A 25524-nucleotide genomic window follows, 5' to 3' on the forward strand; every position below is an offset into this window, starting at 1 on the left:
TGGCTCAGTCAGTGAAGTGTCTGCCTTCAGCTCAGGTCATGATCCCAGGGTCCTGGGATCGAGCCCCACATCGGGCTCCCTGCTCTTCAGGGAGCCTGCTTCTCCCTCTCCCTCTGCCTGCCACTCCCCGCTGCTTGTGCTCTTTCTATCAAATAAATAAATAAAACCTTTAAAAAAAGAGAAAAATTATAAGGGGAAATACATTTCCAGTAGTGTCCTGTATTAATAGAAAAAATCCATGTATTAGTGGACCTGCCCAATTCAAACCCATGTGGTTCAAGGGTCAACTGTATTGATATAATAAGAACTTGAGAAGTATAGTTCAGGAAAAGTGGCCAGTTGAAAGCTTGTATTTTAATTAAATAAACATTATTTCTTGTCATGCCTAATTAATCTTTAAAGACTACTAGCATACTATTTCTGTTTATCCTTTTAACGTTTATATCAGGTAGATCAAGGGCACATATCATTATATCCTTTAGGTACGGATTATATCAGTTATATGGGCTGCATACAAAAAGTCTGAGGACCTAAGATTCTCATTCAGTTTTTGCTTAGGGTCTTCAGCTACGAGAGACCATGCTGGGGTACTCAAAGTTGTATCTGCACATGTACAAAATCTTGGCTGTAACCAGCCCTATTAAAGGGCTACCAGTTATCTTAGCCCTTACCCAGGCCTCAGAATCTTGAAAGACTTGATAGTCCACGGCAATCAGCCAGGCCTGTGGCAATGATACTAACTTCAAGACTTTTCCCAAGAGAAAATACTGACCACTGACTATATCAATCCTAGATGAGAAAGGAGTTCTGTTAACATATTTAAAACTATAGTTCTGTAAAGCAGTTAGCCAAAACATCACGCTTCCTCTTTGATATTTTAAAAATCCTTTCTACTGTGATGGAACCGAGTAGTCACGTTTTCTCCAATACTACTTTTTTTCCCTTTACAGAAGTACAAAGGGCTGTTTTTCCCCTACATTCTCAGTGAGTTTCAATAACTGAAAAGGTCACTTCACAGAAATTTTATAAACAGGAGGAATCATGGGTACACAACAGAATGCTGGCACTCAATACACATTTGAGTAATTGATTAATTGCCTCTCCTCTTGGGTTAGTGACATTCTCAGGAAATGACCTGGATGACCACAAGGACTGCTGTTGTTTGCTGACCACACTGTGATTATTTTAAGCCAGCTTTGTTCTTATTACTGCAGCACAAAAGATGTGATGACTCTTCTTCAGGGAGTCAAGGGGTTCAGTCCCATTAGGAGAGGGAAAGGAGATAAGGCAGACATCCCATGCTGCTCTTTTGTGTAGCAACAGGAGTGTGTTTGGGTATTGCTGTTTTGATGACTCAGTAGTGAGTCAGTTTTAAAGTTCTGTAAAAGGCCTTGTTCAGCTCAGACAGGATTAAGATGAGCTCATTTGGTAGCTCATTGGGTGATGACTGGGTGGTGTGTGATCCAATCAGCTGATGGGTGGTGTAAATATGTACGTGGAAAAAACATATTAGCAAGGATGAAACTAGTTCCTGAATGCAGAAATCAACTGTCCTTGGCATCTATTGAGTGCCTACTGTGTTCAAGCACCATCCATGTCCTACCCATACCCCATTACCTTTATAAATGTTAGAATATAGAAGTGTGTTAAGTGCTACAAAGATCTGGGATGCCTGAAGGAGCTGGGAAAGGTAGGTATGTTGCCAGCTACATGGTAGGCACTGAGCCAGATGCTTTACATGTTTATCTTATTTAATCTTTAAAGGAAACCTTTGAAAGAGGTATTTTATTCACATTTTACAGAAGAAAATGAAAGCCAGATAGGTTCAATGTCTACATATACAGCCATAGGGCTAGGACTACTGAGACTATATTCCTGAGACTGTATTACTACTGGCTTAAGGACTAGCTCTTTCTACCCCAGCAAGTGTGGGGTAAGGTGAGGGTGAGAACTAATTGGAAGACTTGATGAAGGCAAGGTTGCTGGACCCAGCTGGTGTGCCAGACAGTTATGCAGTGTGATGCTAGAATCCGGACAGCAGGGCATGCACCTCGTCTGGTGTGAATGAAGGAAGTGGGATCTGACTTGCACCTTTTAATTTTTTGTTTTACCGTAAAACCCACATGTGTTTTAAATTCTAAAATCAAGAGGAAACATTACAAAGATTAATATTATCTTATGTTGTGGAGGGTGCAGGGAAATGCATTCTTGTCTACTATGGAGGGTGGGTGTAAATTGGCACCATTTTTATTTATTTATTTTTTAAGATTTTATTTATTCATTTGACACAGAGAGATAGTGAGAGGAGGAACACAAGCAGGGGGAGTGGGAGAGGGAGAAGCAGGCTTCCCGCTGAGCAGGGAGCCCAACATGGGGCTCTTGATCCCAGGACCCCTGGGATCATGACTTGAGACGAAGGTAGATACTTAACGGCTGAGCCAGCCGCGTAGGCGCCCCAAATTGGCACCATTTTTGGAAGATTGTTTTGGGGGTGCCTGGGTGGTTCAGTTAAGCATCCAACTCTTTTTTTTTTTTTTAAGATTTTATTTATGAGAGAAAGAGAGAGAGCACATGCATGAGCAAGGTGGGGGACAGAGGAGGGGATGGGGAAGGGGGTGGGGAGGGGGTGAGCAAGGGAAAGAGGACGGGGAGGGGTTTGGGGAGGAGGAAGCAGGCTCTCCGCTGAACAGGAAGCCTGATGTGGGGCTCCATCCCAGGACCCTGGGATCATGACCTGAGCTGAAGGCAGACGCTTAATGACTGAACCACGCAGCTGCCCCTAAGCATCCAACTCTTGATTTCTGCTCAGGGTCGTGAGATGGAGCCCCGCCTCGGGCTCCACACTCAGTGGAGAGTCCGTCTGAGGTTTTCTCTCTCTCTCTGCCTCTCCCCACCCTCTCTCTCAAATAATCAATCAATCAATCAATCTTTAAAAAAAGATTGTTTGGATGATTTCTGTTATAATTTAAGTATTTGTACTCTTTGACCTAGCAATTCTACTGAAATGTTCACATAGATTTGCAAAAAATATGTAAAAGAATGTTTATCGCTGTATTAGTTCATTCAGTGAATACCTGGGGAGATTCTCCTATGAGCTTGGCACATCTCTGGGCACACAGCAGTGAAACAAAACAAAGTCCTTACTTTCATGAAACTTTTGAGGCCTCTGGTGGAGATACACAATGCATAAGTAAACAAACATACAAAAAAATATCAAGGGGGGCGCCTGGGTGGCTCAGCCGGTTGGGCGTCTGCCTTCGGCTCAGGTCATGATCCCGGGGTACTGGGATCGAGCCCCGCATCGGGCTCCCTGCTCCGCAGGAAGCCTGCTTCTCCCTCTCCCACTCCCCCTGCTCATGTTCCCTCTCTCGCTGTGTCTGTCTCTGTCAGATAAATAAAATCTTTAAAAAAAAAACAACAACTCAGGTCTTAAAAAAAAAAAGTATCAAGGGATTAAGAAGTGGTAGAGGGTTGGAGGGAAATGCTATTTTATATCGTGTGATCTGGGAAAGGCTTTCTGAGGAGGCGGTATTTGAGCAGGAACCTGCATGAAGTGAGGGAATCAGCCAAATGACATCTGGAGGACGTATATTCTAGGCATTGTTTATAATACCACAGATTGGAGGCCACCCAAATGTCTGTCAAATACTGAGTAACCACAGTCTGCAAAATAATGAGAGAGCTATATGTACAGAATGAAAAGATAAGATAAAATGAAAAAAATGTTACAAACACTTTAAAAAAGTATCCTGAGCAAATATATTTATCACAGGGAAGACATCTAGGGAAATACACAAAAGTGTCAAAAAAAACACAAAAAACCCAAAACCTGTTAAGAGTTGTTGTATGGATTGAATGAGAGAACAGGTCGAAGTGCCGAGGTGCCAACTAAAGAGAGCCTAACCAGAGACTAAGGAAGGTCTTAGTACTATCTCTAAAACAGGATGGAGCACACAAGTCCTGAAGACCCATACCTTTGCTTTTTTTTTTTTTTTAAATCCGGGGAGAGCGTGACTGCAGTCCCCCGCTACCACAAATTATGCAGTGGAGTTTCCCACATCTGGGGAAATCACAGGGGTCGGCATAACTGGAGTGCAATAGATAAGCCTTGACCTGGGACAACCACCTTCGTGATCATGGTACCTCCCCTGCCAGGTAAGTACACCTTTGCCTTTTCTGATATACTGGGAACTCTCCTCTCAGGTCGCTGATGTCTGAGCCCTTCTTCCTTCTCCTTGCTTCCCCACATCCCTATCCCCCTCCTCTCATTTTGCTCTTGAGAATGGAGCCTGTGCTTCTGTTTTCTTAGCCCAGTTACTCCGTCTGGACTGGTCTTCCTTCTCCTCTCAGACAAGCAACCTTGTGCTCGGGCTGCAGTCTGTGCTGAGGTGCCGATAAGGAAGAGGGCTTCCAGGATCCCTCTGATTTAGTATAGCGTCATTTCTAAGGGCAGAATAAAAAGGCTTCATCCATGGTTACCAGCTTCAGAATCTAACTGAGCCAGGAGCTCAGTTTGGGGGATGGGGTTGCTCACACACACTCCTGCCAGTGTTGACCAAACCACCTGCGTGGCCATCAGGGTTTCTGTCGTTGTTGTTTTGTTTTGTTTTGTTTATTTTATTTATTTATTTGACAGACAGCAAGAGAGGAAACAAAAGCAGGGGCAGTGGGAGAGGGAGAAGCAGGCTTCCTGCTGAGCAGGGAGCCTGATGATGTGGGACTCGATCCTGGGACTCAATCCTGGGACTCAATCCTGGGACTCCAGGATCATGACCTGAGCCGAAGGCAGACACTTAACGACTAAGCCACCCAGGCGCCCCACCATCAAGGTTTCTGAAGTAGTTAAGCCTTAAGTGTTTGGTGCCCACCCTTACTCCCACCTACCACTACCAAACTCCGCTGACTTCCCCGGGCCCTCCGTATGCTTGTCAACCAATTGTTAGAAACAATAGAGCACAGAAAAATGGCCAGGATAAAATAAATACTCAAAAAAATGTTCTATGGCCTTACACAGTTTCTAACAATTTTTCTGTTGATTATTTTGGATTTCTAGGTAAATAATCATATAATTAATAATGCTTCTAGTATTTATGACTTATTTTGTTGTATTGTCTAATTGTATTAAGTAGCACTTCCAGAACAACATTAAATCATAGGAGAAGTGCTCAGTGGACAGTTAGCTCAGTTGGTTAGAGCACGGTGCTAATAATCGGAGAGGTGGTGAGTAGCCTTGTCTTGCTCCTGACTTTAATGGGAATATTAAGAGTAATACTGCTGGGGGCGTCTGGTTGTCTCAGTCAGTAGAGCATGCAACCCTTGATCCAGAGCTGTGAGTTCAAGTACCATGCTGGGTGTAGAGCTTACCTTAAATAAATAAATAAATACATACATACATATCAAAAAAAGTAATACTGGTTGATTAATGTATACATGTGTGTGAGTACACATGCACGGATTTCTACCTGTGTTATGTTAAAGAAGTATACTTTTCCTTTTATCAGAATATTTGTGAGGAATGAATATTAAATGATATCAAATTTTTAGCATCTCTTAATTATTCTGCTTTTTCCACTTTTGATATATCTATATTGTGAATTGGATTAATGGATTTCCTTATACCACTCTATCCTTCCTGAAATAAATAAATGTGTTTAGTCATTTTCAAAATATCCTGCAAAGTTATGTTCATTTATTTCTTTAGGCATTTTACATCTGTATTTATAAATAGAACTGGTCCCTAGTTTTTCTATTGTACAATCTTTATAAGATTTTGGCTTCACGAAACACTGGGCTGTTTACTTCTTTCTCTATGTTTTGGAATAGCTTTAATAGTAAGAACGATTGATTTCCTGAAAGTTTGAAAGAAGTTGTTAATGAACGTATCTAGGTTCTGCTTTTTTTTTCTTCTTTTTTTTTTGGAGGTGTATAGCTTTTGACAGCTTTTGCCCGTGATTATTTATGTTTAGATTTTCTCCTTTCTTTGAGTCCATATTGGTAATTTATATTTCCTGACTATTACCCATTTCATTCAGATTTTATATTTTATTTTTTATTTTTATTCTTTAAAGATTTTATTTATTCATTTGAGACAGAGAGATACAAAGAGAGAGAGTGCATATGAGCAGGGGGAGAGGGGGAGGGAGAAGCAGACTCCCCACTGAGCTGGGAGCCCGGGGCTTCATCCCAGGACCTGGAGATCATGACCTGAGCCATAGGCAGACACTCAACCATCTGAGCCACCCAGACACCCCTCACTTAGATTTTAAATTACATTAGCATAAGATCGGACAAATGCTGACTGAATCCTCCTCTCCCTTTTATTTCTCATCATTTCTTCTGTACCCATCTGTAAACCCGTTCTCATTCCTAATTTGTGCATTTCTGTTTTGTCTGTCTTTTTTATTATGTTAGCTGGTGGCTTATCAGTTTTGTTGTTTGCTTCCTCCCAACCCAAAGAACTCTAGATCTTAGATTTATTCATCAGTTATGTCATTTTTCTGATTTTGAAATCGTTCACTCTGCTTGTGTCTTTGTTAACTCCTTTCACTTTCTTTGCATTTCGCTTTGTGCTGTGGCTTTTTTTTTTCCCCTTCTAATTTCCTGTGTTGTCTGCTTTCTTAATGAACTTTTCTTTTTTCTTATTTAGTAACAGAAGTGTTTAAGGTGATAAGGTTAAGGTTTACGGCCATCCATTTTCTTGTGAATACAACTCTGGCGGCATTTAGTAAATAGTTTCACTGAGTTATTTTTAAAATAGTCTATAATTCAGTTTTTAACATTTTGTGTTGAAGTATCATATACTTACAGAAAGGCAAACATACCAACATATGTAAAGTTTAGTGAATATTCACAAATTCAACACCCAGATTAAGAAACAGAATATTAACAGTACCCAGGACCACTACATAATTTACAGGGCCCTGTGAGAAATGGGAATGTAATGTTCACATTTATTAAGAACTGTAAGATGTGTGACAGCAGAACATTAAAGCCACTGTGGGATCTTTCTTTCTTTCTTTTTTTTTTTTTTTTTAAAGATTTTATTTATTCGTCAGAGAGAGAGAGAGCACAAGCAGGGGGACTGGGAGAGGGAGAAGCAGGCTTCCCGCTGAGCAAGGAGCCCAATGCGGGACTAGATCCCAGGACCCTGCGATCATGACCCGAGCCAAAGGCAGCACCTTAACTGACTGAGCCACCCACGCGTCCCTCACCTTGGGATCTTTCTAAATGCAGGGTCCTGTGCTCACACTCACGAAGCTGGCCCTGCCAGCATGCGTCTGGGCTCTCTACCCATCCCTGACCCACCTCCCTGCCAAGGCTGTCCACTCTCCTGACTTCAGGCAGCAAGAATAGCTTTGCCTGTACTCTTCTGCGTCCAGCTCCTACTGCTCAGCATTATCTTTGTGAGGATCATCCATATTTTCACATGTAGTTGAAGTCCATACATTTTCACTGCTATATGGTTAAAACGAGTCTGTAACTCAGTTTTGATCTATCAGTGATTGAAGAATTGTTTAGGAGAACTTGAAAACTTTTCCTAGTTTGAGTACATCAGGCTGACTAAGGACCAACTGCCTAGTTTCAGGCTCTTTTTCTTCTAAATGAGTGGGTCCTGACTCACAGAACATACTGTATGAGTAAGAGGGGCACCTGGGTGGCTCAGTCAGTTAAACATGCGACTCTTGATTTCGGCTCAGGTCATGATCTCAGGGTCCTAGGATCGAGCCCCTTATCAGACTTCACGCTCAGTCTGCTTGAGATTCTCTCCCTCTCCCTATATTCCTCTCCCTGCTCATACTCTTGCTCTCTCTCAAAATTAATTAATTAAAAAAACATATAGTGTGAATAAGAAACAGTGAGCTTTATTCCTTCCTCATGTTCTTCTGATACACAATGAAGAAGAAAGAAGAAGTTAACCAAAGTTCAAGGCAACAGCTTTTTTAACCTGTCCAGGCAGAGGTGTTTTTTTTTTAAATTTCGCCAGAGTAGTAGCACAACGGATTGTAGACAAAGGGACTGAGCTCGTGTTGTCAGCCTGTGAGTTGCCAAGGAAACTGGAAAGAAATTTGGTCCTCCTTTGTCAGGTCAGGGAAAGCACCGTGCTTCTCTCACGGATCCAAACAGTAAGGCCGTGTGCATGGCCATTACCTCAGGCTATCCTGGAGCAGTGACCACTGGGCCCTTTCTGTATATGGGGGCAACTGGCTACAGTTCTGACATTGAGAATGGCTGGATATTCAGGGATGAGACCAGATAAGTAGTCCACTGGTCCTTAAAAGATGTATCGCTAGGGGCACTTGGGGGGCGCAGGCAGCTAAACATCCAGCTCTTGGTTTCAGCTCAGGTCGTGATCTCAGGGTCGTGAGATGGAGCCCTGGGTCAGGCTCTGCACTGAGCAGGGAGTCTGCTTAAGACTCTCTCATTCCTCCTCTGCCTCTCCCCCTTCCCGCTCTCTCTCTCTCTCAAATAAATAAATAAAAATGTATTGCTAAAAGCCAGTCACACTTTTACATTTCAAACCTAATGTTGAAGGCTAAGTTCAAACTATTTTACTATAATCAACTTGCACCACCAACCTTATATTTAACGAAGGCCTATAGCTCAAATTTGGTGACCAAACATAGACAATCTTTTTAACAAAGTGCTATAGGTGGAAGGCCTATCGTTGAGATTCTTTCTTGAAAGTGAACAATTTTATTTATTTTTAGATAATAAAAAGCTCGTAATACAAAATTCAAAAGGCACAGAAAGGTATGGTCAAAGGTGAGCCTCCCTTTCACCCCCAGCTTCTAGCCTGTTCCTCAGGGGCAACCAACATTATTGTTTTCTTGTATCTCCTTTCAGAAGTGGCCTATGCAAATATACGTAATCTTTTAAATATTTGTATAAGAACTTGTAGCATATTATGCATACTGTTCTGCACCTTGCTTTTTCACTTACTGTTTCTTGGATGTTGTTTCATGTTAATACATATAGGACTAGTCCGCTCATTCTTTTTGTTTTTTAAGTTTATTATTATTTTTTTAGTAATCTCTACACCCCACATGGGGCTCGAACTCATGACTCTGAGATCAAGAGTCATTCGTTCCACTGAGCTAGCCAGGTGCCCCCCCATTCTTTTTAAAGCCTGCATAGTATTCCATTGTCTAGATGAAGCATAATTTTTTTTAAAAAAGTTTCTTTTAACAACTTTATTGAAGTAAATTTACATACCATAACATTCATCTATTGAAAGTATACAATTCAAAAAAAAAAAAAGAAAGTATACAATTCAATGATTTTTAGTGAATTTATAGTTATGTGACCCTCATCACAATCCAGTTTTAGAACATTTCTATCACCCCAAAAAGTTTCCTTATGCCTATAATTTATCTTTTAATCATTTAATTAAACTTCGTTTTTCCTTCTCAGTAATTCATTTTAACATTTACTGGGGTCATGATCTTTTGTTTTACAACACTGGAGAGGATTTGGAATGGTGACGATGTGTTAGGAGAGCATTTCAAACCTTATATAGTATTGCTCCTCTTTTATTTTTTTTAATTTTTAATTTTTTTAGATTTTATTTATTTGACAGAGAGAGACACAGTGAGAGAGGGAACACAAGCAGGGGGAGTGGGAGAGGGCACCCCAGGAAATAGAAGTTTTGTTTGTGCTGTATATTCTAGTGTGATATTTTCCATTCTGGGGCATGAGCTATGGACAGCCTTACATCTGAAGCAAGAGAGTACCAAGTAGAATGGAGGAAAGATGCAGAACCACAGCCACGGACCATCTGGTGATATTTTCACACTCTGGACCACGTGATGACAGTGCTACGGCCTGTTCTCCTGCAGGTAAGTATCCTCCTGCCGCCATCTTCCATTGCATGTATGTATGCTGACTGTGGGCTATGAGTGGAACAAGACACACACATGCTCTGATCTGCCCTGGTGACAATCAGCTAGATGCAGGGGACCCGCCCAAGACAGTGTGTTAGTAAACACCTGACCTGCACTTCTCTCAGGGCGGTCTGTAGCCACTATAACTTAGCTACTGGTTATCATGACCGGCCACCTTCTGGAGGGAGTGATGCTTGCCCGTTGTCTCCAACCCATCTATTGTTCTTTTTTTTTTTTTAAAGACTTTATTTATTTATTTTATCAGAGAGAGAGAGAGCACGAGCAGGGGGAGGGGCAGAGGGAGAAGCAGGCTCCCCGCTGAGCAGGGAGCCCGACGCGGGACTCAACCCCAGGACCCTGGGATCATGACCGGAGCCGAAGGCAGATGCTTAACCGACTGAGCCACCCAGGCACCGCCAACCCATCTATTGTTCTTGAGACTACTCATTTTGGGTGCACTTGGCTGGCTCAGTTGGAAGAGCTTACGACTCTTGATCTCACAGTTGTGAGTTCGAGCCCCATGTTGGGTGTAGAGATTACTTAAAAATAAATACACTTAAAAAAAAAGATTACTCATTTTTGGTGAAGAAAGAGTGAAAGCAAGCAGCTCACTGGCAAAGCGTTCAGGATCTCCTACATCTCACTCTCCAAATTCACAGCGGCCTTGAATGAAAAGGAGAATTGCTACTCTTTAAAAGAGAGGAGCATGGGGCACCTGGGTGACTCAGTCGTTAAGCGTCTGCCTTTGGCTCGGGTCAGGATCCCAGGGTCCTGGGATTGAGCCCCACATCAGGCTCCCTGCTCTGCGGGAAGCCTGCTTCTCCCTTTCCCACTCACCCTGCTTGTGTTCCCTCTCTCACTGTGTCTCTCTCTGTCAAATAAATAAAACCTTAAAAAAAAAAAGATCCTTAATTTAATCACATCTGAAAAATCCCTTTCACCATAAAAAAAATAACACAGATTCTGAGGATTAAGACATGGATATATTTGGGGGCCATTGGTTAGCCTACCAATACCTGTGACCAGTCCACCCCAGGACCTCCTGCTCAGAAGCATCCCACTCAATGCTGAGGCTTGGAGGAGCCTAATAGAGCAAGACTCTCCCATAATTTATCTAAGTAGCTCTCCATTAAGCTGTTTTCAAATTTTTCCTTTATGAGCAATGTTGCTTTGAGTATTCTTGACATCACTTCTCCATATGTGAGTATATCCTTAGGATACATTATTAGGAGTAGAATTGCTGGGTCAAAGAATATGGGCACTTTAACCTATTTCCCTATGTTCTTGCTGACAACAGATCAACTTTTTTTTTTTTTAAAGATTTTATTTATTTATTCATGAGAGACAGAGAGAGAGAGAGGCAGAGGGAGAAGCAGGCTCCCAAGGAGCAGAGAGCCCGACGCGGGACTCGATCCCAGGACCCTGGGATCATGACCTGAGCCGAAGGCAGACGCTTAACCATCTGAGCCACCCAGGCGCCCAGATCAACTTTTTAATATATATATTAACAACTTGATAGGTGAAAAGTGGGGTCTCAGTATAGCTTTTTCTTTATTTTAAAATAATTTATTTTTTTTTTAAGATTTTATTTATTTATTTGAGAGAGAATGAGAGAGAGCACATGAGAGGGGGGAGGGTCAGAGGGAGAAGCAGACTCCCCGCTGAGCAGGGAGCCTGATGTGGGACTCGATCCAGGGACTCCAGGATCATGACCTGAGCCGAAGGCAGTCACTCAACCAACTGAGCCACCCAGGCGCCCCTAAAATAATTTATTTTTAAAAAAAGATTTTATTTATTTGACAGAGAGAGACACAGCAAGAGAAGGAACACAAGCAGGGGGAGTGGGTGAGGGAGAAGCAGGCTTCCCGCCGAGCAGGGAGCCCGATGCGGGGCTCGATCCCAGGACCCTAGGATCATGACCTGAGCCGAAGGCAGATGCCTAACAACTGAGCCCCCAGGTGCCCCTGAAATAATTTAGGCATATTTTTTTTAAAGATTTTATTTATTTGAGAGAGAGAATGAGATAGAGAGAGCATGAGAGGGAGGAGGGTCAGAGGGAGAAGCAGACTCCCTGCTGAGCAGGGAGCCTGATGCGGGACTCTATCCAGGGACTCCAGGATCATGACCTGAGCTGAAGGCAGTCGCTTAACCAACTGAGCCACCCAGGCGCCCTAGGCATATTTTTAACACCAGGTTTCGTTCAATAGCAAGAGGGTCCCTTGCAATTCTGCTGGATAACCATAGTCACAGTTTAGCAAGTCTAGGGACCAGGAGAGGTGACCAAGACAGAGTTAATCCTCAGGAACAAGGCCAGAGCCCACTTATTAGACTTGGATCCAAGCTCAGGGCAGCAAAGGGCATTTATCCCAATAGTTGCTGTCCAAGAACATGGAATAGGAGCTGTTGGCATCCTGTTGCCTCCAGTCATGGTAGACACTGGGGCCCTGGGCTGAGCTCTGTCTTTGGGTGAGCAAGTGACTCTGGAGATGGAGGACAGCTGCCCTATAGACCTTCCCCTGACACTGTAAGGTAATACGGAATGCCAAATACGGCCAGCAACCTGCCCATCCATTAGGACTGGCCTTAGCAGTGTTGAAGGTTGCTAGGAAGAAATGACTGGGGTTGGGACTCCTCAGCTCTGGCAGAGATTTGCCCTGTCAGTGAGCGTGTGAGAGTGATATTCAGTCCTCAGCACGTCCAAGTCACAAAGATCGCCATGGGCATCTCAGGACTGAATCTGAGATGCCCTCGGAAATATTTCCTTAGTCAATATGATTATAAAGCCAAAAGTGGCTGTCAGATTGGGCAAGGAGACAAAGCTAGTCTCCCAGGTCTGATGTGGGCATGTCCTCCTTAGTATCACCCCAGCAACCTGAGGAGGCGTTCAGGGTCCTTCTCTTTCCATCACTCAAACTGTTTTCTCCCAGCATGAAATAACTTCCTTCCCGGTAGAGAAGAGACCACCTCCCCCGACCCCACTCTGGCCCAGGCACAGCTGGTTGATTTGTTCCAGAAGGAGGTGGTGAAGCAAGCAGCGTATGGTTGGGGATTGCTCCCTGAACCCACATAGCACCTCCTGCTGGTGACTGACCCCAAGGCTTACCGTGGAGGCTTTCATTCATTAACTAGTTCCTTTCTTTTTGACTTCGAAGTTTCAGGAGCTTCGCTATAGGGAAGATCACTTTTGCAGGAAAAAAAAATGGTCCAGTTTTCTACTTTTCCTGATTTTCTTTTGAAAGGAACATTAAGCAATTTCAGGATGTTAGGAAAGCCCTAAGATCATGGAGAGGCGGCTTGCCTGATCAACTTTATCCTGGGTAGGGGCACCTGGGTGGCTCAGTCCTTAAGCGTCTGCCTTTGGCTGGGGTCGTGATCCCAGGGTCCTGGGATCGAGCCCCGCATCAAGCCCTGCATCGGGCTCCCTGCTCCGCAGGAAGCCTGCTTCTCCCTCTCCCACTCCCCCTGCTTGTGTGCTCTCTCTCTGTCAAAATAAATAAATAAAATCTTAAAAGAAAAACCAAACACAACTTTATCTGAGTAAAAGATCTGGTGAGTGTTAAGAGTTGCTCCCAGGGCCCTCATCGCCTCAAAAGCCCGCCACTGGCTTGGAGAAAGTTTCCCACTGAAAAAGATAAGACAACCCCCTCACAGCAGCAGAGATTTTACCCCTTTGCTTTTTCCGTAGAAATTGCAGAATTTGTCTGGAGGCCACTGGGACTGAGTCAGTAACTGAGATTAGAGCTGTTTTCCACAGCCCTTTCTTAGGCAGGTGGGGCTTTGGGACAGATTAGCGAAGGTGTTGTGGAGAGCTTGTGGCTGCCTCCCGTGGGCCCACGGGAACCCTGTGGAGGTGAGGCAAACCAGGGAGACATTTGCGACTGACATTAGAGCTGGAGTCCCACCGTCCTTCACTTCAATGCAGAAAAGTAACAAGAAAAAGCTTTTGCTGGATAATTTTCATTTTAACTATTCACACAATTTTCCCGGATCTTGAGCATTCTTTGCTCTCAGTGTGACCTTCTGCCCTTCAATTTTAGACGTGCTTAGGAAGCAAAATGAAACCCCTGCGTGGGGACCGGAGGATTCTCTGTACCTCTGGAGCCAGGTGAGTTTAGAGAGGGAGGCGGCAGCTGAAGTTCCCAGTTATGCCAAGAGAGCCTGTGCTCTAAAAGGAGAAGCAGATAATGTATTTCCAAAACACAAGTCATACCTCTGTGTGACAGTGAAAAGAGAGGGGCTGAGAGAAGAGCTTCCCTCAGCCAGGCAGCCTACAGAATCTGTGGGACTCAGGGCAAAAAGAAAGTGCGAGCCCCTTGGTCAAAACACAGGAAAAAAATTCTGTTAAAGGTACATATAAAGCCAGACACAAAAGGACAAATAGCAGGCAGCTGGGTGGCTCAGTCGGTTAAGCGTCTGCCTTAGGCTCAGGTCATGATCTCTGGGTCCTGGGATCGAGCCCCGCATCGGGCTCATGTGCTCTCTCTTGCTCGCAAAAATAAATAAAATCTTAAAAAAAAAAAAGGACAAACAGTGATTCCACTTAAATGGGGTCCTGAAAATAGTCAAATTCATAGAAAGCAAAAGTAGAAGGGTGGTTGCCAGGGGCTGGGAGGTTGGGGGATGGGAGGTATCGTTTAATGGGTAGAGTTTCAGTTTGGGAAGATGAAAAAATTCTGGAGATGGATAGTGGGAATGTTCGCACAACGATTTGAAGGTACTTAATGACACTGAACTTTACACTCAAAAATGGTTAAAATGGTAAATTTTATGTTATATATATTTTACAACCCCCCCCCCCACATACACAGACAGGAATACATGAGTTTTTTCCTTCTTTCGAGGTCTCTCTCTCGACTTGTCTTGGTGTTATTTTATTTGCTATCTAATATTGTTCTAAGCAAAGAAAAATTAATCTCAAATTTTTAGCATGAATTTTGCCCTTTATATTGTGCAATGCTAGTTTTTTTTTAGGATTTTATTTATGTATTTGACAGAGAGAGCGAGGGGCGGGAGGGGGAGAGCACAAGCAGGGGGAGCGCCAGGCAGAAGGAGAGAGAGAAGCAGGCTCCCCGCAGAGCAGGGAGCCCGATGCGGAACTCGATCCCAGGACCCTGGGACCATGACTTGAGCTGAAGGCGAATGCTCAACCGACTGCGAGCCACACAGGTGCCCCAAGTGCAATGCTAGTTTTAAATTAAAATATCATAGTATTTAACTTGTATTTGAAATCACTGAAATTACACAATTCGAATTTTGTGGCTCCCAGAGTGTATGTACCTCGCGCTGGCTAGAAGAGACAAAGACAAGCCAGGCTCAGGAAAGGTGGAAGGAGGAAGCAAGGATGGCCCGGGCTCAGAGCCCGTGGAAAGAGTCCGCCAGGGCCTGGGACTTCACAGATGCCTGAGGAGGGTACATCTTGGGCCTGACAGCTGCCGGGTCCCCCTTCCCACAGGCCTACCCCTCCAGCCCACAACAAACAGGCTGCTCCCAGGTATCGTCAAATTCAGAACTGGGAAGCACTCAGTACAGGGGTGAGCTTCTTGGCTGCGGTCAGCGGCCCACCGCAAGCACTGTGGTGCTGCCAGCCGGGGGTGGGCATGGCCACCGCCTCGCCGGACTCCACGGGGTGCACGCGCCCGACACCGACCTGCCAAAAGCAGAGGGCATGGTGGCAGGGGCGGGGTTGGGGAGAGAACGGGCGGTCAGGTAGGGGAGTGACGGAGAACCCATCCAGGGAGGCCGCAGAGGTTGGCACTGTGTCCCATTGCTCCATGAGACCTCACAGGACACAAACTCAAAACTATTAAGAATTCCCAGACCAAGATTTAATGCAACCACAATGCATTAAATCGCAAGTGCAGGGTCTTGTTCAACTGCACTGGTCACATGTCCATGAGCCAGCCATGTTCCTCAAGCAAAAGAGAAGACGGGATTTGGCTGGAGTCTTCTTTGTAAGATCGCCTCATCCTTAAGAAAGCCTAAATCTAGAAAGTGCTTACGGCAGAGGGGGCTGAGGCAGCCTTTCTCCACTTCCCTGGGCTCCCTTTCCTCGCTTGCCAACAGACTTCAGCTGGGCCCTGTCCTTTTCGCCCTCTCCCTCCCTGCTCACTGTTGGGATCTGCCAACTGTTGACTGGTCTACAGTCTTAACCGAGCTAGGAAATACTGGACCGAAGTTCCTAGAATCCATCCATTTCAGTGCTGAGTGCGTGGTTTCCCAAGTTACTTCCGTAGGCCCAGGGTTGCCATGCAGGACGGGCAGCACGGGAGACCCTCCAAAGCCAAAGCCGGTTGGCCCCTGCTGGCCTGGGGGCGTGGGGGCTGGGGCACAGGCCGCTGTCTGGCCCTCTGGGCAACTGCCACCTTTGGAGGGTTGAGGAAGCCAAGCCCTTCTCTGACTCTGTTCCCTAAATTCTTGCGACTGCAGACTGTGGGCAATATCCTTTCTCTTTGTAGCGGCCTCAAGTTGTGTCTGGGAGAGTGGGGGCTTTTCTCGGACTAAGTGTTGCCCTGAGCCTCGTCTGGATCACGTTGCAGTTACGCTCCATCCGGCTCCGTTTGTAAAGCGTACTCTTGTTTCATCAAGTGTCTTTGGGGAATTTTCAACTCTGGAGGGCCCCTCTCTGCATCCCACACTGGGAAGAAACTGCGCACCCGCTTTCCTAGCAACTCTCTGCCCATCAGCTGGTCTTCCCTTGGGTCCCGGAGGTCCTGTTCCCGGAAAGGCAGGCAGGCAGGGGACACATCAGCAGCATCCCTCTGCCCTCTTCTCTGGTGCTGGTAAGAAGGCATTTTCTCTTGAGCCGAGGGACAATCGGGCCGGCCTCCGAGCGGAGTCCAGCTCAGCCCCATCCAGTCCACCTGGCAAAGGGGCTGGGCTGAGGGAGAAAGCCTGTGATCTGAGCAAAGGCAGCTGTCAGGGGAGCAGGGAGGCTGACAGCCTGGGCTTGGTCCTGGGAAGCACAGCAGGCCTGGGTGGGCCCCGCAGAGGAGCCCCCGGGCAGTGGCCACGACCTTCACTGGGAGGCCAGAGCACCACCCTGTGATTTTGCTGATCCTCTTCTTCCTCTCCCTTCCCATGCCAGCCCTTTCTGAGCCTTAGCAGGCCTCAGCTGGGAGTTCTTCTATGTGTGTTTAAATGTCTCAGTCAAGAGTGAAGACTGGATCTGTGTGTGACTAAGACCTTTTCTGATGTTAAGTATCTGTGAGGAGCTTTGAAGGGAAAGCAACCAGTCCCCTGCCCAACCCCCTTTTCAGATGACTAAGTCATGACCCTTTTTAACAAGACTTCAAAGAAACCTCATCAAAGATAACATTTATATTGAATAAAACAGTACAACAGTTTTCCCCTTTTGACTGTAAAGCTTGAAATGAAACACGAGCGCCTCATTTCAGCTCTCTGGCAAACAAAGTATAGTGAACCACAGCGAAGCAGTGGTTATTGCAAGACAAACCTTCCCTCCCCCTCCCACCTTTTTTTTTTTTTGGACCTTGGTGGACCCTAAGCTGAATTTCTGACATTAGGCATGGTTTTTCAAGGGCTCAGGTCATTAGGCAATCAGAAAACACCAGAGCTCATCTCGATCATCTCTGCCACAAATTGTCATCTGAGAAGGCACAGTCGCCGTGTGGTGGAATAGCTCGCGGGACGTGGGGCTCACAAAGTCTGGGTTTTGCCCTGTGTTTGCCCTGCCTCTGCACAGCCAGAGGCCTCGGGTGAGACATTTAACTTCTTAGGAAGCTGTTTCCCCTTGTATGAATGGGGATAATAAATCCCCTATATTTCACAAAACTGTTTTAAGTACGTAAAAATGTATGAAAAAATACTTACTCTGTGCTTGATAAACAATATACTCTCGATATACGTGTGCTGGGTTGTAATCATTGGTGGTGTTTTCTGCAACACTCCCCACCCCCCATACCAATTTAATAAAACAAAGGTAAAGGTAACATTTTAAAAATTGCTGTATTCAAAATTAATAATAAACTTTAGGGTAAATAAGCTTTAAAACAAAAGTACATAAGCAAAAATAAATAATTTACACCGACCCACTAACCTAATTCTCAGAGTAAAGCCATTTTCAATTACAGCACTGTTATCCCGGGCTCCAGCCTGTGGTCAAACTTTGATAGTTCATTATTTTTAAAAAACAGTAACAAAAAATTGAACGCTAAGTAAAATCTTTAACAAAACCAAAGCACTGGATTTAACTTTTTAATTTTAAATAACCAAACTTTGTCATTTTATACATAATCCAATGTCATGGATCCAATTCAATATAATTAGCATCTCAGCTTGAAGAGGTGGTATTTTAACAGGGATGGAAAACTATAATGAATAGTCTTCAAACCGTGAGGTACAAATAAAAACATACAAGTATACAGTAGAACAAAAACTGCAGACACTCTATTAACTTGGGGAAATATTCGAAGGCTTTACATCCTTTATTATCCATGATGGCTTTTGGAATTGATTGTTTGAAGTATAGAACCTTTGCCGTTTTAGATACAGCCTTTATTTTATCTTTTCACAGTAAGTTAAAAATCCATCATAAGACTCCACTGATCTTGCATGTAGACACTAGGAGTTTGCAAACTGATAAAAGAGTAACGTGAAAATTAACTGTATTGCCCTAATTTCATACATCCTTGTACACAATGAATCCGTTTGGGAATCTATTCCAAGGGTTATACACACAAAAGTGTCAAGAATAAACTGTTCTCCACTCTTACATAAAAATGTGTACAGTATTTCAGGAATGGAAACATTCTAATTTTCCTGGGCCCGGGCTCATGGATGTCTGCTGCCTGAAGATTTGAAAGGCTCCTTCTGATGTAGTGCCCCACTGTTTCGAGGATTAATCATCCAACCCTGGCGTTTCTCCTTGTTGGATCCTAGATGCTATTCTGATGGCTTCTTCCAGAGATGGCTGTTCTCCAAGCTGAAACAGGAATAAACACAAAGGCATACCAAAGAGAATACCAAAGAAATAGTATATGCCAGAAGTAAAATTTTTTTTAAGAGTTTTATTTATTTATTTGAGAGAGAGAGAGAGAGAGAGCACAAGCAGGGGGAGCTGCAGGCAGACAGAGAGGGAGAAGCAGGCTCCCTGCTGGGCAGAGAGCCGGATGTGGGGCTCGATCCCAGGACCCTGGAATCATGGCCTGAGCTGAAGGCAGAGGCTTAACTGACTGAGCCACCCAGGTGCCCCCCAGAAGTAAAATTTCTCTCTGTAATTCTGACAGCTGGACTTAAGATACTACCGCTGATCCAATCATAAATGCATAAAAAAAATCCTTGCAGGAGTATAATATATTTTCTTTCTTTAGGATTTTGATAAACCTTCACTCGGGCAACAGACAAAAGATGCTCATCTTTTCCAATGGAGGCATTGAGAGAGCATCCTGAGCCATCAGCTTCCATGCCCATAAACTAAATTAAAACCAATGGTTGGCATTTTCCTAAATGTGTTCTCTTTTCCAAGTAAATACATGAAAAACAACTCTTCCCAAGGAAAAATAATCTGCACCTAGCATTCTAGACTCTCTGCTTCAATCCAGTGACTTCCCTGAGAATAGTCTTTTCTGTCTTCTGATGTTCCCCCAACATAAAACACAGCTGTGCAGGGATTCTCAGGGGGACTAACTTAGGGTCTCTGTTTACACTAGGTTCATTTGCAAGGAATAGCTCTTAAGTGCTTTCTAGAATCCTACCTAATGAGACTTATTTTGAAAGTAAAGATGGCTGGCTGGGGGCATGCTGGGATGTTTACCAGAAGCTTTTCTTTTTCTTGCTATAAATTCCCCTAGGGGGACGTGGGTGACTCGGGTCCTCAAGGGTCTGCCTTCGGCTCAGGTCATGATCCCGGGGTCCTGGGATCAAGCCCTGCGTCGGGCTCCCTGCTTGGCGGGTAGCCTGCTTCTCCCTCTCCCACTCCCCCTGCTTGTGTCCCCCCCCCCGTGTCTCTGTCAAATGAATAAATAAAATCTATAAATAAATAAATAAATAAATAAATACCCCTAAAACGAGCAAAGCTAATACAGAACAAAGTGCCAGTCTCTTTGAGTCCCCCGCAAACAGCAGTTGTCTTCAAGGAGCTAAGTGCCATAGATTATTCTGTGCCTGGCCTCCTGTGAAGGTTGTGAATAAAGGACAGCGCACGAGGCCGAGAGCCGTGAAGGAGTCCGGCTATCACCGCACTCACCTGAACTGCGATCTGGGTGCCGTTGGATGTGGCCACTAGGGTCAGAGGCCTGGTTTCTGTGGTTACTAAGTGATGGCTGTGCTGCTGGTGCCCCATCTCTGATGAGGCAGCATGGAATGCTGCCAGGTCCTGAGCCACAATTGCAACCTTCAACCAAAAGTACACACAAGGAAAGCTATGATTAAGTACATCAAACTCCATTTAATGCGAGGGACTGTCTTCGGATCTGAAAGGAGAAACTCCCTTTTGACCACAGACTTGTAGAAGTCTAGAGCTGGAGGAGAACTTATATATTGTCTATTCTAGACTCTTCTTCTTCTTCTTTTAAGATTTATTTATTTATTTTATATAGAGAGTGTGAGCAGGGGTAGGAGCAGAGGGAGAGGCAGAGAATCTCCAGCAGACTCCCCGCTGAGCATGGAGCCCCACACAAGGCTCGATCCCACGACCCTGGGATCATGACATGAGCCGAAATCAAGGGTCGGATGTTCAACCAGACTGAGCCATGCAGGCGGCCCTGGACTCTTCTTTTTTACTCGAAGAAGCTGAGGCTCAGAAAGAAGGGACTTATCCAAGCTTAGTGAACCAATGACATAACAGGTTAGAGGACACCGGACAAGGGGATCTGCTACACCAGGCTCCACTAACCAGGGGAGACGTGACTGTGCCTATAGGTTCTATTACTCTAAGTGGCTGCTTGGAAGGTTACACATGTGGACTAATTCATATCTCAACGGCCTATTTACTCCTGAGTGGGGATAAATGGTAGGTAATATACTATTTTCTCCTATTTACCTGTTGCATTTAAAATTAGATTTCCATTTCAGGAGGAAAACTGAAAGGGCTGGGGATTGACTGGAGGGGGTCACAAAGGAACTTTCCGGGGTGACAGAAATGTTCTATATCTTGTTTGGGATGGTGGTTATATGGGTGTACATATTTAACAACTCACTGAATTGTAAGTTTAAGATCTGTACGTTTCATTGTATGTAAATTTTACCTCAATTAAGAAAAAACAGATTGTGAGCTGATATGAAAAACTGTGTTAGTGGTCAGACAAATGATAATAAAAACAGAATTAAACTTTTGCTTGTCAATTATGCAAATATAAAAAAAATCCTCAATACTAGCAAGAAGAGTACAGAAAAACAAGGAAGCTTTTAGATCCACGGCATAATTGTTAAAACTTTTTGGATAACAATTTGGCAGTATGTAGCAAACAGCTTAAAATACTTTATACCGGGGCGCCTGGGTGGCTCAGTTGGTTAAGCGACTGCCTTCGGCTCGGGTCATGATCCCGGAGTCCTGGGATCGAGTCCCGCATCGGGCTCCCGGCTCAGCGGGAAGCCTGCTTCTCCCTCTGACCCTATCCCCTCTCATGCTGTTTCTCTCTCTCTCTCAAATAAATAAATAAAATCTTTAAAAAAATACTTTATACCGTTAATTCGATAATTCCATGTCTAGAATTTGTTCCTATGAATATAATCAGAAGCTTGTACAACAATTTATGTATGTGGAATGAGTAAGTTCCATTTGATGGATTACTTTACAGATGATAAAAATCCTTTTATAAGAACACTTAATTGGTATGAGAAAGTGCTCAGAATATAGTGTTAGATGATAAGCACAAAATTATAATCCTAACTCTACACACCACACATACATACACACACACAAAGTAAGTAGTCCTAAATGTTGAGACTAGTTATTTTAACATCAAAAGAGTATACCAGGTTTTTAAAAAGATGTTATTTTTAAGTAATCTCTAAACCCAATGTGGGGCTCGAAATCACAACCTTGAGATTAAGAGTCACTGACTGAACCTGTCAGGTGCCCCGATTATAGCAGATTTTTAGTTTGAGTCTCTATTTTTAATTCTTTTGGATATATTGCTACAAGCGGAATTATAGGATCATATGTAATTCTATGTTCAACTTCTTTTAAGTAGGCTCTATGCCCAACATGGGGCTTGAACTCATGACCCCAAGATCAAGAGTCACACACTCTACCAACTGAGCCAGCCAGGCGCCCCGCTATGTTCAACTTTTTTTGTTAAAGATTTTATTTATTTATTTTAGAGAGAGATAGAAAGTGCGAGCAGGGGGAGGGGCAGAGGGAGAGGGAGAATTCCAAGCAGACTCTACGCCCAGCACAGAGCCCGACATGGGGCTCGATCTCACAACCCTGAGATCACAACCTGAACCAAAACCAAGAGTCAGACACTTAACCAACTGAGCCATTCAGGTGCCCCTATGTTCAACTTTTTGAGGAACTGCTATACTGTTTTCCACAGTACTTGCACCATTTTCCATTCCAATGAGCAATGCACCAGAGTTCCAATTTTTCTGCATCCTCGGCAACACTTGTTACTGTCTGTCTTTGGATAATAGCCTAACCTCATGGGGGTGAAGTGGTATGTCAGTGTGGTTTTGATTTGTATCTCCCTGATGACTAATGATGTTGAACATCTTTTCACGTGCTATCTGGCCATCTCTAAATCTTGTTGGAGAAATGTCTATTCAACTCCTTTGTTCTTGCTCAAATTGGGTTGCTTGGTTTTTTTTGTTGCTGAGTTATAGGAAGTTTTTATCTATTCTAAGCATTCATCCCTTATCACATATATAATTTGCAAATATTTCCTCTCATTATGTAGATTGTCTTTTCACTCTCCTGGTCCTGGCCTTTGAGGCACAAAGTTTTTAATTTAATTTTTTATTTTATTTTGTTTTTTTTTTTTCTTTCCAAATTTTTAAATTCTAGTTAGTGAACAAAGTTTTTAATTTTGAACAAGTTTAATTTCTTTCTTTCTTTCATTGCCTCTGCTTTTGGTATCATACATAAGAAATAATTCCCTAATCTGGGTCATGAAGATTTTCATCTATATTTTCTTCTAAGCATTTTATAGATTTAGCTCTTAAATTTAGGTCTTTAATACATTTTGAGTTAATTTTTATATATGGTATAAGGTAAAGGTCCAACTTCATTCCTTCTCATGTGGATATAGTTTTCCCAGCACCATTTGTTTAAAGGACCATCCTTTCCCACTGAATGGTCAAATTTTAATTGTTGAAATTTAACTGACTATATATGTGAGGGTTTGTTTCTAGACTTTCTATTCTATTACACTGGGAATATACATTACTTTTGTAATCTCAAATTAAAATAGATGGAGAGCACAGACTCTTCTTTATATACCTGCTAACTAGGCTTCCAGAGGCACCTGGAAAACCGAGTCTACGAAATCCAATTACCTTAACAACAAAAAAAAGGCCAGTGAAGGACCAATTGCTTTCTTCTCGTGCATGTAAAGAACTAGGCAATTTAAGCATTACAGATAATTCACAGGTGGTGTCTGGATACCCCAAGTGGATAGCCAACATTTGCCCGATGGCCTACAGTTGCAGAAGAAGGAGCAATGGCAGCATCTGGTCCTCAAATGAAACCCCCACTCCTGTTGTAATATCCCTGGTTGCTGGAAGCTGCCTGGCTTCATTCCAGCCCTCAAAACTGTCTCTCCTGAAAATTTTCCTATACCTCAGGCTACAGATAAACTAAACTAAAAAAGAATGTTTGCCTTAGGGTCACTATCCTTCCAGACCTGCAACTGTAACTGGCATAAGGTGTATTTACCCAAGCTGTGCCATGCACCCATCCAGGGATCCTACAGCCACGGAAATGACCGGGACCACCCTGTAAGACAGCCTGAAAGCTAGTGGTTGGGTTTTGCTTTTGTTTCTGTTTTTGCATAGAGTATAATTAACAAACAATAAAAATGCACAAATCTTTAGGTGTTCTCTTGAGTTCTGACAGTTAGATACATCTGTGGAACCACCACCTAAAACAAAATAGAGAACAGTTCCTTCATGTTCCATCCCATCAGTTTCCTTCCCCCAGTCAAGCAGCATTTTCTGATTTCTATCACCATGGACTTGTTTTGTCTGTTCTTGGATTCCGTGTAAGTGAAATCATACAATACGTATTCTAGTGGAACTGCTTGGTCATGGGATATAAGAAACCACCAAACAGTTCTTCAAAGTGGTTATATCATTTTACACTCCCACTAGTGTGTACGAATGTTCTAGTTGCTTCATATCTTTACCAAATGTTGTTAGTCTTTTCTGTTTTAGTAATTTTCCTGTGTCTGAAATGGTGGTATCTCATTGTGATTTTAACTTGCCTTTCTTTAATAACTACAGATTTGAGCACTTTTTTATGTTATTGGCCATTCTTGTATCTTCTTTTGTGAGAGGTCTGTTCAAGTGAGCAGTCAAATGATTTGCACATTTAAAAAAAATTGTATTTATTTTACTCATTTTTAATGGGCTATTTGTCTTTTTACTGTTGATTTGTAGAAGTTTGTTATATATTTTCAATACAAATCCAGTGTCAGATATATATAGTGTGAATATATTTTTCCCAGTCTGAGGCTTATCTAATCTTTTTCTTAATGGTGTCTTTTGGTGAGCAGAATTAATTTTCATGAAGTCCAATTTATCATTTTTTTTCTTTTACTGGTAGTGCATTTTTTATCCTAAGAAATCTTTACCCTAAGGTTACAAAAATATTCACTTTTCTTCCAGAAGCTTTATGATTCTGAATTTTGTATTTCAAGGTGTAAAGACTTCCAACTTTGTTCTTTTTTCAAGGTTGTTTTATTTATCATAGGTCCTTTCATTTTCATGTAAATTTTAAAATGAGATTATGTAATATCTTCAAAAGAACCTGCTGGAATTTTGATTGTGATGGTATGGAATTTATAAATGAATTTATGAAGAATGTGAGCTACTAATTTTGACAGACTCTTTCATTGAACATGGTAAAGTAGCTGTAGTGAATCTAACATTGCTTTCAGCATAGCACAAGAACAACTGTTAAAATGTATTAATATCATGTATTTTAAGGGAAATGGAAAATTAAAACTACAAAGAGATACATCGGATTGGCAAAAATTTAAAAGTCTGATACCACTATGTTGACTCTACAGAAGGGAAAGAGGAGGTCTCGAATGCTGCTGATGGTCACGTGGGTGGGCACGGCCCTAGAAGGGAAGCTTGGTGCTACCTATCACAATTACAAGTGCACTCTAGGATCTGCCTAGCAGACTGACGCTCACCCGTGCAAAAGCACATGACCACAAGGTTACATGCTGTTTGAAATAGCAAAAGTCTTTAATTATGGTGTTCATACAGTGAAATATCATATAGTTGCTCTCTATATAACGAAACAGAAATATTTTTTAGATGTATAATTAAGTTAAAAAAAAACAACAAGGTGAAGAACAGTATTGTTTACTACCATAAGAAAAAAAGGAAGGGGGGAAGATGACTCTTTGTATTTGTTTGTATATGCTTCATGAATTGCTGGAAGATTACGCAAGAAACTAGTAACAGTGGATTCTCTGCGGGGGGCAAGACCTAGGTTGATGGAGGCAGGGGTAGG

At 43.1% G+C, this 25524-nt stretch overlaps 1 protein-coding gene and 1 non-coding gene across 5 annotated transcripts in view; both read right to left on the minus strand.

The window, feature by feature from the left end:
• Nucleotides 1-3999: 3999 nt before the first annotated feature.
• Nucleotides 4000-4163, minus strand: LOC118004362. The gene has a single exon (XR_004677555.1). It is a non-coding gene; the product is annotated as a U1 spliceosomal RNA (small nuclear RNA).
• Nucleotides 4164-18418: 14255 nt separating this feature from the next.
• The window catches only part of ZNF143 (zinc finger protein 143), a 64624-nt gene continuing 57518 nt past the window's right edge, over nt 18419-25524 (minus strand). For 3 of the 4 annotated variants that reach the window (XM_034995641.1, XM_034995640.1, XM_034995643.1), the window contains 2 exons: nt 20086-20232; nt 18419-18822 (listed from right to left, as the gene is read on the minus strand). In XM_034995641.1, coding sequence (XP_034851532.1) covers nt 18739-18822; nt 20086-20232 — 231 coding nt within the window. In that variant the 3' untranslated portion in view covers nt 18419-18738. Of the gene's footprint in view, nt 18823-20085; nt 20233-22824; nt 23921-25524 lie in introns of those variants that run through there. The other variant, XM_034995642.1, reaches the window with a different exon arrangement.

This window comes from Mirounga leonina, unplaced genomic scaffold, assembly GCF_011800145.1.
Source record: "Mirounga leonina isolate KUSES-001 unplaced genomic scaffold, KU_Mleo_1.0 Mir_92, whole genome shotgun sequence".
NCBI classification, from domain to species: Eukaryota; Metazoa; Chordata; class Mammalia; order Carnivora; family Phocidae; genus Mirounga; species Mirounga leonina.